Source organism: Lepidochelys kempii, chromosome 1, assembly GCF_965140285.1.
Source record: "Lepidochelys kempii isolate rLepKem1 chromosome 1, rLepKem1.hap1, whole genome shotgun sequence".
Classification (NCBI taxonomy): Eukaryota; Metazoa; Chordata; order Testudines; family Cheloniidae; genus Lepidochelys; species Lepidochelys kempii.
In genome coordinates this window covers 149,630,165-149,644,240 of record NC_136380.1, presented here as the reverse complement: position 1 = coordinate 149,644,240, position 14,076 = coordinate 149,630,165, and the positions used below count along the sequence as shown (strand labels likewise).

Here is a 14,076-nt window from a genome sequence, read left to right as displayed (position 1 = left end):
GCCAGGGAGATTTAGGTTACATATTAGAAAAAAAAATTACTAATTATAAGTGTGGTTAAGCTCTGGAATAGGCTTCCAAGGGAGGTTGTGGAATCCCCATCATTAGATGATTTTAAGAACAGAGTGGTCAAATGCGTTTCAGGGATTTGGTCCTGCCTCTGCGCAAGGGGCTGGACTAGATGCTGCTTGGAGATGGCTTCCTGCACTGCATTTATATGAGTCTCTCCATTATCAAAATGTTAAATGACAGTACATGGGTGTTACTTTGTAAGTATAACTACCGAGAGAAAACAGATGTAGACTATGAAATGTGTTATATGAAACATTCACATGGCTGGTGGCTTCTGAATATTAAGGTTTCCTGACTTTTCCCAATACAAAACCATTTTCAGTTGCTTATAACTTTGCCAAACTTTAACCATTTGGGCTGAAGGTTTCCATGCTAGATCCGTTTCCCGCTGATTTTTTTTTCTTTGAAAATTTCAACCATAACAGTTCAGTCATTTTTGAGAATGAGGGTAGGGGATAATGTGTGGTCCCCTCCCCCAGCCATGTTAAATATAATCTGTTAACTTGTGTTTTAGATGCTCTAGTGTCCCCATGCTTTAGAGCAGGGACTTAACTTTTGATGGGTGGGTCATCTTTGTGACAGGGATGTGCTGTTACCATCTCCATAAAAAAGTGCCTAAATTTAACTAAGTTATAAAAATTTGAAATATTGTAGTTTGCTTAAGTTCAGTAGCGATTTGTTAGATTTTAGCAGCATAAATCCCCAAAGGTCCTGTCTTCACCGATCATGCTCCAGCCTGGAGCTGAGCAGGATTTTCTTTGCAATTTGTACCTCTGAGCTGGTGTTAATTGTACTGGATCTGGGTCTGGGCATCAGAACTGATAACAGGGAGCCTTCACTCTGAGAGGTTTCAGAGTAGCAGCCGTGTTAGTCTGTATCCGCAAAAAGAAAAGGAGTATTTGTAGCACCTTAGAGACTAACAAATTTATTTGAGCATAAGGTTTCGTGAGCTACAGCTCACTTCATTGGATGCATGCAGTGGAAAATACAGTAGGAACATATAAATATATATATTACACACAGAGAGAACATGAAAAAAGAGGTGTTGCCATACACACTATAATGAGAGTTATCAATTAAGGTGGGCTATTATCAGCAAGAGAAAAATAACTTTTGTAGTGATAATCAGGATGGCCCATTTCCATCAGTTGACAAGAAGGTGAGAGTAACAGTAGGGTCAGAAATAAGCAAGGGGAAATAGTTTTACTTTGTGTAATGACCATCCACTCCCAGTCTTTATTCAAGCCTAATTTAATGGTGTCCAGTTTGCAAATTAATTCCAATTCAGCAGTTTTTCATTGGAGTCTGTTTTTGAAGGTTTTTTGTTGTAATATTGTGACTTTTAGGTCTGTAATCGAGTGACCAGGGAGATTGAAGTGTTCTCTGACTGGTTCATGAATTTTATAATTCTTGACATCTGATTTGTGTCCATTTATTTTTTTACATAGTCTTTAATTACATTATCACATACTGGCTTTTTCCACTGGACCCTTGCTTTGTGCAGTGCACAGGACAGATCTGCTCTGGGGATGAAACAAGGTTGTGTAGTAAAGGATATTGTTGTCTGTAGGACCTCTGTTTCACTTGTTGCAGAAGTTGGAAGGAGTGTAATGAATGAGGCAGGGAGTTACAGGAAGAGAAAGGATAGTCTCATGTCTAAGGCAGTTTTATGCTGCCCTGTTGAATTCAATTCTACAGAATTCCTTTGTGATATTGGGCAAGTCACTGAAACCAAACTCTTTACAGGTGATTTCCATTTGTTTGCTCATTTCTGAGTTCCTGACTTGAGACCCTAGGGTCTGGTTTCCAGAAGTGCTAAGAATTCGCAGTTACAACTGAAGTCAGTAGGAACAATACTTGCAACATATAAAGTGTTATGCAATGTTAAGTACTATGGTCCTTGGAGTCTGAGACTGGGCAACTAAAATTAAGAGTTTATTTTGGCCTTAATCTCTCTATGAATGTAAAATGGGGTTGCTACCACTCATTTGAAAATAAATTCATTAATGTTTGTAATGCATTTAGACTACAATGTTGAGTGCCAAAGAAAAGGCCATGAGGCAGTTAATACTGAGTAAACAAAAGAAAAAAAACAACAACATCCATTAAGGTAAAATGTAAACTATCTTCAGAGCAAAGTTTGAATAGTGTACAGTAAATAAAGCAGGAGCTACACATTGAACAATGAGGAGAGAAAACGTATTGAATAGATCATAGAATATCAGGGTTGGAAGGGACCTCAGGAGGTCATCTAGTCCAACCCCCTGCTCAAAGCAAGACCAATCCCCAATTTTTGCCCCAGTTCCCTAAATGGCCCCCTCAAGGATTGAACTCACAACCCTGAGTTTAGCAGGCCAATGCTCAAACCACAAGTAGGCACCAATCATCCTGTGTACTGATGGAAGCAGGGTCCTGTGGCAAAAATAGTATGTGATCATCTAATTAAAGACTGCATCATAATGCACCCACACAGAAGGGGGCAAAGTTAAGGTTGCACAGGCAACCTTAATACTAGTATTTCCTAAGTTTGGGGTATTTTACATTGCAACTTTAATAATGTTCTTTCACATATTTTTTGTGTGTAATACTATAACATATGCAAACACTGTTTAATAAAGTAATCTAATACCCATTTCAAATGAGCAAGATATTGATATTTATAAAATGTCAACTATACAAGCTCAACAATTTTTTTTTCAATCCAAAGTTTCATTCTGAATGTTGATGAGAGGACTAAACGCTTAGAGAGGAAAGGCAGATTGTACTAGATAGTTTTCAAGAAAGGGACAACTATCCTTGCATATTGTAGCACCTTACTGCTCATGTATTCCCATTTTTTAGTCCATGAGGTTCTACTCTGACACTGCACTCTGTTTGAGGACTGGAATCTTCCTGTCTAAAGAGTGATGATAGATTTTTTTCCCCCTTTTCTTTTTAGGCGCTTCAAGAAGACTTGGAACAGGAACAAGTCAGGGTGAATTCCCTTACTCATATGGTAGTTGTGGTGGATGAAAGTGGTGGAGATAAAGCTACTGCTGCACTAGAAGAACAGCTTCAGGTAAATGTTGAATTACTCTGTATATTTAAAAAAAAAAAAAAAAAGCATTCATCTTCAGCATCCCTCAAGAAATATTTGTGATTGTTTTAAAAAAAAAATTGTCAGTCCTGTTTTTATGTGCATGGCTAAATGTAAATATTTGGGGGAAAAGTGCCTTAAATATTTAAAAATGTGAAGGTTTTTTGTATGAAATCAGAAAAAGGGATTACATGCCATCTGTAAACTAAGGATAAAAAACAATTGTCCAGCGTCCCTGCACAAAACCCTTTGTATACAAAACCCTTCTTTTAGGTTTTCTGGTACAACATTCACTCTGACAATATGTCTGAAGTATTTTATCAAAATGAGCTTTAAATGATTTGGTAAGCTCTGTGTTACTCCAGACACAAAAAGAAAAGGAGTACTTGTGGCACCTTAGAGACTAACCAATTTATTTGAGCATAAGCTTTTGTGATCTACAGCTCACTTCATTGGATGCATTCAGTGGAAAATACAGTGGAGAGATTTATATACATAGAGAACATGAAACAATGGGTGTTGTTATATACACTGTAAGGAGAGTGATCACTTAAGGTGAGCTATTACCAGCGGGGAGGGGGACCTTTTGTAGTGATAATCAAGGTGGGCCATTTCCAGCAGTTGACAAGAATGTCTGAGGAACAGTGGGGGGTGGGGAATAAACATGGGGAAATAGTTTTACTTTGTGTAATGACCCATCCACTCCCAGTCTTTATTCAAGCCTAAATTAATTGTATCCAGTTTGCAAATTAATTCCAGTTCAGCAGTTTCCAGACACAGTTGTACAAGCATGCCTGTCCAGCGTGCAATCTCAACCACCTTATCTTATTTTCTCACTTTTTCCTGTGTGCATTTGTTTTGTATCCTGGTGAAATGTCATCTCTCCAGCCAGCTGCTTCAGGCTACTTATCTGTGACACAATTTAGTCTCATGCTCAATCTCCAAATAAGGGAGGAAGAGGTAAACAAGTTGGCTGCAACTGCTCTGGGCTCAGACATAAACAGGCATTTCATGTTCATCTGGTTCAACAACAAAACTGAGTTGTTTGCAATCATCTCTGTTCCTGATGCTGCATTGTCCTGTGTCACTGGGGTACTGAAATTACAAGAAGAGCAATTCCTAAAGAAATGCAGTATCTGTTGTGGCTGATAAACTGAGGAAAATTGTCATAACATGGAACAACATACCACAGCAGATAATCTTACTTCCCCTTCATACTTAACATCTTTTTTTTTTTAAAGGGAAAGTCCAAGAACTAGAGATCTTTTCTAAATTTTCCATGCTGTATACAGGAACAATAAGTGATAAATTATACCTTTTCCACTGAAATAATGTCCCACTCATAGTGTAAAAAAAGGAGGGCTGGGGGATGGTAGGGAAAGTCAGAATAAATGTTATGTCATCTAGTCTACTGGAAGAAAGTATGACCACTGCTTATTATACCAAATAGATGTTTCACGACTAGTTTGTTTCCCCCCATCCCTCGTTCACTTTTATCAGTTGCCACTCATCTATTTTAGACAGTCTAAAAGAGATTACAATCTTTTATGCTTGCACAGTGCCTAGCACAGTGGTGCTCTGACTGGGGACACTAGGTGCTACTGCAATGCAAATAATAATAATAATCAGTGGGCAGTCAATGAAATGGAAAAGTGGCAAATTCAAAACTGATAAAAGAAAATGTTTTTTCACACAATACACAATTAGTCTTCTCTGATCCAGCGTGGTATTTTCTACATTTAGGAGCATACCTTTAGGCACTCGGGTTTAAAAAATGTGCCCATTGTTATTACTGGAATTCTTAAATAGGCAAGCACAAAGTCAGAAAAGCAGATATTGTTCTTAATTACATATGCACAGATATATTGCCTTTTAGCACTATAAATGTGTCTTTTAAACTGTAACCCTCATTGGAATGTATGTGAAGGGACTGCACAGTACCAGAAGTCCCCAGAAGAACAGCTGACTCAGCAAAAATTACAAGAAAATTCATTTCCAAGTTTTGTTGGAAAAACAAAAATTTTCAATGAAAATTATTTTTTCCCATAAACTGTGTGTTGGCATAGAAATTTTTCAATGGGAAAAAAAAAAAAAACATTGTTGAGAAAACCTCAAACAGCTCTAGTTACAAGGGTCTTGCACATCTGGGTAGGACCAGTCACACTGTGATCCTTAGGTCTCAAGGATCAGATTGGGGGAAGTCAGTGTTTTCATTGTCTTCTGTTGTTTAGTCCTCTTGTGAATATGATGTACAACTTCCAAGCTGATTGTGTTCTCTAGGAGATTCAAAAGTGCAGAAGAAACTAATGTGAGGGGAAGGGGAAAACTATTAACAGCCACACTGATACCTATATTTTTTTCATGCTATTGTATGTTTATGAAATCTTTGGGTGTAAAACAGGGTAACTTATGTTCCCCACCTCCCCCCTTGTTATGGAAAAGAATTAGACTTTTGGAGGCATACTGAATTGCCCATCTATTGGTGGAATATAAGTTCCATGCTAAAGTATGGAGGAGATATAATTTCATCATTGGGAATTAAAAGCTCTAATGTGGCCATTTTAGCCCTGAATTATTTGCAGCATCTTCAGTGCCACTTCACTGCCAGATTTTCACAGACATAAGGACGCTGATTATTGCAACCAAGTTTGTAATGCCTTACATTTGAAAGATAAATCTGAAAATCTTCCTCAGTGTCATCTGTCACTTTAGCTGAGATTTAGTCTTCTTTTCTCACATGTCTTTTTGGTTCCCATCATCCTCTGAAATGAAATTAGTATTGGGTAGACTGCTTTTTCTGTGAATCATCTGGAGGGTAATTCCTCCTTTCATTTCATGGAAATGAAATGTGAGTTTAGGTTAAAAAAAATGTACTAAATCTAATTAGTTACATTACTGTTCCCTGAACAAGAGACTTTTTACTTAGGCTGTGCCATGAAAAGGATCCCTTAGGGAAAGTCCACAGCACAATTTAAACTTCCCCTGCCCCATTAAAGACTTTCTTCTGCTGCTGCTGTTTTGCTGTTCAGAGAGCATGTGGGTGGAGAGTTGAAAAAAGATAATAGTGCAATCCATAGGCAATAATTTAGAGTTAATTTAGTCCTTATAGGGAATATGCAACCTATGCTATTTTTAGGATACAAAATAGTGATATGCATACCGCAAAAAATTCAGAGGTGTGGCTGAAAACAAATAAGCACCCAAACTTAATGAGTCTTTGAAATGTTTTTGAAGTCCACTTCTTCTCTCTCTGTGGGTCCACCCCACACCGTCAACACTTCTGTCCTCGCCCATCTTCAGAACCAAGGCCAAGTAATCAGCTCTCCCCCTCCTTGTTGTGCTAGTGGTGGCAACAGCAGTTGTGTTTATTGGCACTCTGAAGCTTTCTGGATGGTATAGCTCCAGCTTGCAAAATATGCATTGAAATCTCCAAGCTGAAAGAGATTCCTTGTTCTCGGGTGTTAGTGGCATGGTGTACTGCGGAGACTGACGAACTAGCAGTACTGTGTACAGTGCAGCTGTACTTAGGAACAAATCATTCGGTTTCTCCTGAGAAATACTAGTGCACTTTTTATTTATATATGGTTCATATGGGTTCTTCACTTGTAGCTCCAATAGCAAAGTGAGACATAAAGGTAGTCTACATACAAACACCATATTCAAAATACTCTCGTTAAAATTCAGATTTCTAGGAGCGTAAGTGTTTTGGCATGTCTTACACCTTCAAAATATGACCCATTCTCTGTGAAGTTCTCATATGTTACTGAGGCCATTTCTAATGAAAAATGGAACCATTTTACAACAACTGCTGTTTGGGGAATAAAGGGTAAACGTCTTGCGTGTTCATGTTTCCACAGCTGAATTACTGCTTTTGTGAATTTTCAGAGGTGAGAAAATGGTGAAATAAGATTTTGGGGGAATTTCATGACTTCCTCCCCTCAGTTTCACATAGCTCCTATCAAAGTTTACCTGCTATCATCTCTCTCAAACTTGGTTTTGTAAAAGACACGATAATGTTATCAAATGCTTATATACAAATGTGTTGTAAAGACACACAAATAATATTGCATACAAAAAACTACATTAAAAAACATTAATGTAGCAAAGTCAAACACTAAAGATAGGAAATACCAGAATTAAGGTTGTCTGTGTAGCTTTTTTCCACAGGACCCTTGAATTTTTCTAGTATCTCACTGGAAGACAAATCTCTTGTTAAACGAAAATTATTAACTAAAGCCACTAGCGTCAGCAAAATTGAGTACACTCTGTGCTGGGGAAAATGTGGATTCACTATTTTTATGATGAAATTAACAGTTCATAAATTAAAAATCTACTTTTGCCATCCAGTATCCAGTGAATCCCACTTTGTAATGTATATATGTGTGGAGTGTAACAGCCACAGTACATGCTGTTTGCAGCTACCCATTCAAATTTGGCCTTACCTACAACCCTGCAAAAAACCCTATAAAACCTCTTTGACTTGTCTAACTAATGCTTCTAAGAAGGTACTGACATCAACTCCTCCCCTGGAAATCCAGAATGCACCATATGCACCGCTAAATCAATCCCAGCACCTTTCACAACATAGTATTCACTTTATTACCTAAGAGTGGCAATTTTTATCCTTATCAACGGGTCACAACTCTGTCTTTTATAAGATTGCAGGGATAGCTTTTTACAATCAACTTATACTTCTCTTGGCACACACACAAATCTATATGCCTGAACATACTGCTTGAAAATATGCTCTTAAACTTATCTGAACAGGATGTCTAGTACAGCTTACTCTTTTCCTGAAATTTAGAGAGCAGACAGGTAACTGTCCCTCATTAAATACCATTTCAGAGTTACTTCAACTATCCATGTATGATAGACCTTGTCTTGCATTTCTTGTCCCTTCTGTTTTTAAATACAAGGTACCAGTGTTCTTTTGGGATCAATATTTGTCTGTGACAATCTCTGTCAAAATGAAATAATCTGTCTTCTTCTATTTGCATTTCATTATCTGGCTTCCCAGTGGGGGCTCTTAAACTGTTTTGGATACCTAGTCCATTATATCAGAAGAGGATAGAAAAGAAAGAAATTAGACTACAGCAGCATCTTATTAACCTTCAACCAAAGCAGATCCTAAATTGCCTTCTGATCCAATATCTAACCAGCCAGGCAATCTTTTCCCAACATCCTTTATGATGTCACCAGAGAGGCTTGAATACTGCCTGACAGAGTGAGTCACTCTTAGGTAAACTTGAGGTAAAGCTACTAGAGCAGGTATTCTAAAACTTTGTCATATCCTGGCCCACATTTTTATAGAGAAATTATGAGCATCCCCCTTCCCTTCTGTTTCAAGAACTACAGAATATGTTTAAATGGAAAATGAATATTAAGAAAGTATTTAAATCTTTCTTTTAATGTGACATAACAATAAAAACAAGGAGAGTTAGTACCATGTGCACAGCCAGTTCTCCATGGACGGCTGATGGACTGGTAACAAGCTTGTTTGATTCTCTAGTACTGCCTGTATTAGAGACAATGAGTACTAGAGTATAGTGGTACTAGAGAATCAAACAAGCTTGTTACCTGGACTGGGAGTTAAGAATTCCTCCCCTAACATCCTTTGGAAGTGAGAAATCAGATTAACCGCCTTCAGCCCCCTTCCATACCACAAGGAAATGACAAGATTTCTGTTCTTTGAGTCACCAAACCCCCACATCTCTGAGTCACAATCAACCTCCTTTTGTTCACCACAAAGACTTAAACAGTCTATAGGGGGTCACCACCTGGACATGAAAAGTCATGATCCCTTCTACTCAACCTACTATTTATATTGCATTTATATTTACCAACATCTTTACTCTGTTATGTGAACCTTGATACCACTAGACCAGAGGGACTTCACCTATCCAGTAGTCCTGGCACAGGAGGCAAAAAGGAGTTCTGTCTGGCGCCTACTTTGCTCCAACTGTACTCAGTAGCCAAAAGGACCCTTAGGGACTGTCACCAGCTAGCCCAAGTTAGAATAGCCCCCTCTGCCCAATGCTATATCTAGAGAATCATGGAGTTTTAATGTGCTTCCTGATGGTCCTTCCAGTTTGCTTAGCTGAGGGAAGCTGAGACACAGGCCCTGATGGTAAAGGTAGTTTTATTTACGTAGCTTATTATGAACTTTATGAACATTAGTACAAATAATCTTTTGATCTATGATCCATTGTTGTAGTTTATGTAAAAAGTTCTTATATCGGAATAGATTGAGAAAAGGTAAATCAGGGGTAACACCATAATTATTATTGCCGAACATATACATTTTCAATGTACTGAATTTCTCTCTTGTTTTTGTGTGTTGTTAAACATGTAGATGCAAACAACATTTCTACAGACCACTGGTCCATCCAGTCTAGCAGTAGTTAGCCTGACTTCATTAGAGAAGCATCTTTTACCAAAATTCTTCCATTAGTTGCAGACTCAAGGCTGCTTATTATAATTTATTGTATGTTTACTCTCAGTGCTCCTGCCAGTTATTTTGTTTGTTTTTCTGATTCCTATGTTAGCTTCATTCAATCTTTAACAAGCTATTATTATTCTCCTATTTTACCTTTTCATATCCATAAATAAAGCTTTTCCTCAAAGGACTTATTTTTAAAAAGAATGAAACAGTTTTCATTTTGGGGTAGGGATCTGTGAAACTTCCTTTTCTAGGAGTAGAGGGGGTGGAATTTTAGGGGAGAAAGAAGGTATGCTGCCATGGTTTATGCTTTGGATTGAATTGGTAGCCCCAAGAAGTGCCTCACAGCTATTCCTCAGCTGAAGTTTCAGTCATTTATTTCAGTGGGGCTACCAGCAGAGTAAGATCCTATTCAGCATGGGTAAAGGTGGCAGAACTGAGCACCATATGATTAAATAATCAATGCTTATCCTAGAAGTGAAGACTTCTTACACGATATTTTTGCATGTAAATTTGTTACAAATTTGTTTCTTAAATAGGTTTACCTCAAAAACCTCCGTTTTATGTTTGCTGTGATCTGTCACTAGAAGTGATTGGTTAAGTATGGGTCACAGTTTAAACCATATATCAATACAGCTACCTATCATTTTGTTTAAATACTTTGCATGGCCTAACTATAGAGACAATAAAAGAAAGAAGTGTAATTCTTATGCTGTTTTGGAATTGTACAGCTTTTCAGGGGCTGAGGGTTGTAGTTTGTTGTCTTTTTAGTTTTCTTGGAACATCATCTCTTCTCAAGTGTGCAAATCAAGCATTTGGAGTGACCTTGCATCATTGAGCTGGTGCAGGCCACTAGATTAGGGAAGAATGTTTCTAAATATAGATCACTGGGATGCAGCCATGTGTAGAATTGTTACTGTAGATGCTGAGAGCGAAGACTTTTTTGTTTTTTTTTAAACTGCGGAGGTATAAACAAAGCTGCTCAAGTATAAGATAAGTTGCTTTATTTATAAAACATCAGAAGAATAGTACATAATACAAATCTGTAAAGTAAAAGGTAAGTATCGCAGCTTCATGGTAACTGCACCAGTATTTCCCCTCCATGGTCTACATAGGGTACCCACTTTAGGCTCGCAGCTCCTCAGTTATCACCCCTCAGGGGCAAAGAACACTGCCTCCTGACTGGGGGCTCTTTAAGGTTCCATAGTGCCCTGTCTATACTGTGATATTCCCAGCAAGCCAGACTGCCTAAAAGGTATGTGTTTGCTTTCTCTCCTGAGGTCATAAACAGTGTAATTGTCTGCAGTTATAAGTTAGCACACAGCTCTTTCTAAGCAAGCACATATATTATTCAGGTAAAATCATTACAAAGAAAACATCAAAAACAATAAAAGAACCTGGAATGCTCTAAAGCTTACCAGAGGTCACCCCCAACTCCAACCTCTGGGTCTGGTAGGTGTCAATTCTTCAAAACCCACAACTGGATCTTCCCTCTGGTTACAAGTTTGTAACTGTCTCAGATTCAGAACCACTGCTAGGCAGTTCAAACATTTCTTTATACAGTTTGGGCCTTTGAAATCCAATCTCTGGTAACAGGTAATCTGCACACAAAGACCAACTCCTCATGTAGTAGTTTCAAAGGGCTGGGGGTTTGCTTAAGCGGCGGTAGGAAATTTGCATGTAGTTAAAATATAAGCAAGAAAGATAATGTCAGTTCTTATGACTCAAGGAATTGGAAAAGTACTTGACAGCACAGCTATTGAGAATATTTCCATCTTACCTTTATTATGAAGTGTTTATAATGTGACAGTTACAAAGGGTTGTAGATTGGTCACCTGAACAATGTACTCATCTGTTGTGTTAAATGATAGGCACTTGTGCATGTTTGTGCATCTAATACAAGTTCCATGCCTTTTGAATCCACTTTCGCTATCCGTTTTAATGTATTGTGTTGTACGTTGGAAACTGCAGTGCATTGTAACACACAACTCCATCCTGACTACCACTAGTAATACATTAACTTGAAATTATTAGCCCATAAGGAATAAGGTATCTATATGACAGACAATGAAACATGGCCTACAAAGCCCACCCTCACCATAGCTCAATTGTTCCCCCTACGTGAATGTCGCTCAATGACAAATAGTGATAATTCTGTGGCATAAGGTTAAAAAAAAATTGAGGAATGCCAAAATTCACATTTAAAAACCAATGTTTCCTGATTTTGCTTTGCATGTGAACATGTCTACCTATTTCTAGGAGCCATTGTTTTCTCATCTTGGTTACAGACCATATTGCTGGGATGCAACTAATGCAGCTGCTAAATCTGCTGTGACTGGTGCTATATCCGTAGCAATAATTTCAGGTTAAGAAGTAACCGCTTCCTCCATCTCTGTTTTTAAGACAGTGCAATTTAATTTTGGGGCATTGTCCTCTCTCTGCAAACACTCCAATAAAGTCATAAGCACATTAGAGCCAGAAGTAGGTACTTTAGCTACAACAAGCCTTGCTGCCTGAGTGGCCTTTTCTAGGTCTATTGCTAGAGAAGATATTGGTAGTTTAAGAATTGTGTAGAATAATTTCTCCTTTCCTTTCCTTTGAGTTCTTCCTTAACTAGAATATCCCATGTCATTTTTCCTTTCTCCCCTCCCATCTTCTCAGTTTGTATACTTTCTCTGAGGAGGTGTGTTGAAAGGAGAGTTATGTACTCCTGATAGATTCCAAGATTTTAGGCCAGAAGGGACCACTATGATCATCTAGTCCGACCTCCTGTATAGCATAGGACATAGAACTTTCCCAAAATAATTCCTAGAGCAGATCTTCTTGAAAAAAACATCAACACTTAATTTAAAAATGGTCAGGATGGAGAATCCATCATGAAAATGTGAATTGTTCCAGTGGTTAATTACCCTCTCTGTTTTTTTTTTAAGTTAGTTTGACAGTATCTATTTTCCATAAACTCATGTTGATTTGCGTTAATTACATTACCTTCTTTTAATTCTTGATTAATCAAGTCCTGTATCAGCCACTCCATTATCTTGCCCAGGAGGGAGGTCAGGCTCACAGGCCTTTACTTACCCATGTCATCCCACTTACCTGTTTTAAAAAATGGCACAAAATTAGTTTTCTTCTAGCCTTCTGGAACTTCCCCCAAATTCCACGGCTTATTGAAAATCAACATTAATAGAGCTGGCTGAGCTGCTTGCTGGAATATTAAAACTGTTGGATGCAAGTTTAATATAGTTGTTTGATTTGTTTTTTTACAAAAAAAAAATCCTTATTGTTCTTAACTTATTGGCCTTAACTCTGCTGGCCATCAATTTCTCTTGTGTCCCTTTGCTTCTCTTATCATTTTCCACAATTCCTAGCCTGTAATTTATGTTCATTACTGTCAACTTTTCTCTTTCTTCCTTTCTTTCTCTTTCTTAATACAGCTTTCTTCACTGCCACTGTAAACCAGTTCAATTTTTTAACCAGCACTGGCTTCTTTCTCGGTTGTGGGATTGCAGCTTTTGGGGCATCTAGTAAGGTGTTCTTAAATGATTCCCAATTAACATGCATGTTTTTCTGATTAAATTCTTCCTCCCAGATGATTTGGCTTATAATTGTTTTCAGCTCTGTGAAATTGGGTTTCTTAAAGCACCAAGAATATACAAATTGGATGTGTTGCACAGATTTTATAATGACACTAGGTTGTGCATGTGGGTGGTGTAGATGGCACAGTTAGAAAGCTAGCTGCACTTCTGGCTCCACTCTGGTCTCTTTGAGTGCGTACCTCAGTTTTTAGGCCCCGGGCCGTCACCTATCTCAGGGTGAAATCATGTGCTTCTGCCACTCTTAAACCAGGTTCCAGGCTACAGCACCTTGAGGTCTAACCATACTTACCCAGCAGGCCTGATTGAGTTCAGCATTTGCAAGTATTCTCTTTGGAAGCTTATGATTGGTGGTTAATACCAGTGACAAGACACCTTTTTCAAACCAAAGTATTGTTTAATCTAAAACACAGAGGAAGAAAAAAAAACAACATAAGAGTAAAGGGATTTTAACACAACAAAAAGGTCCATACACACGTCTGTCTTACCATCAATCCTCCTTACCATCAACCCTGTCAGAGTGGGCCATGCAGGGCTTGCTTCTTCAGATTCGCCAGTGGAATCTGTTTGTTCACTGCAGACAGATTCCTGACAATTGCCTCCCTGCCTCCCCACCTAGAGAGTGACTGTTTAACTGTTCAGTGTCTTTCTGAGTCCAAGTCTTGGCAGAGAAAGTCTTGTAACTTTTGGCTGGAGCCTGGAAGTAGCATCTTCCCAGCTGTTAACTCAGGCTCTCTCTTAATGACACCTGCTGTGTTTACTGGGAGGTTGATTATCTGGAGTTATTTGCTGCCTTTCTACTAATTTCCTAATAACTCTGCTATTAAACTAATTCAACATATGCACACAGTTAGCATTCCAATGATCCAATATATGCATACAGCAACTATCCCAAATA

General features: G+C 38.2%; 1 protein-coding gene across 11 annotated transcripts in view; it reads left to right on the top strand.

Moving 5' to 3' along the window:
- The window catches only part of DMD (dystrophin), a 1,937,833-nt gene that overhangs the window by 643,293 nt on the left and 1,280,464 nt on the right, over positions 1-14,076 (top strand). For all 11 annotated transcript variants that reach the window (XM_073357918.2, XM_073357898.2, XM_073357881.2 and 8 more), the window contains exon 13: positions 3,009-3,128. In XM_073357918.2, coding sequence (XP_073214019.2) covers positions 3,009-3,128 — 120 coding nt within the window. The remainder of the gene's footprint in view (positions 1-3,008; positions 3,129-14,076) is intronic.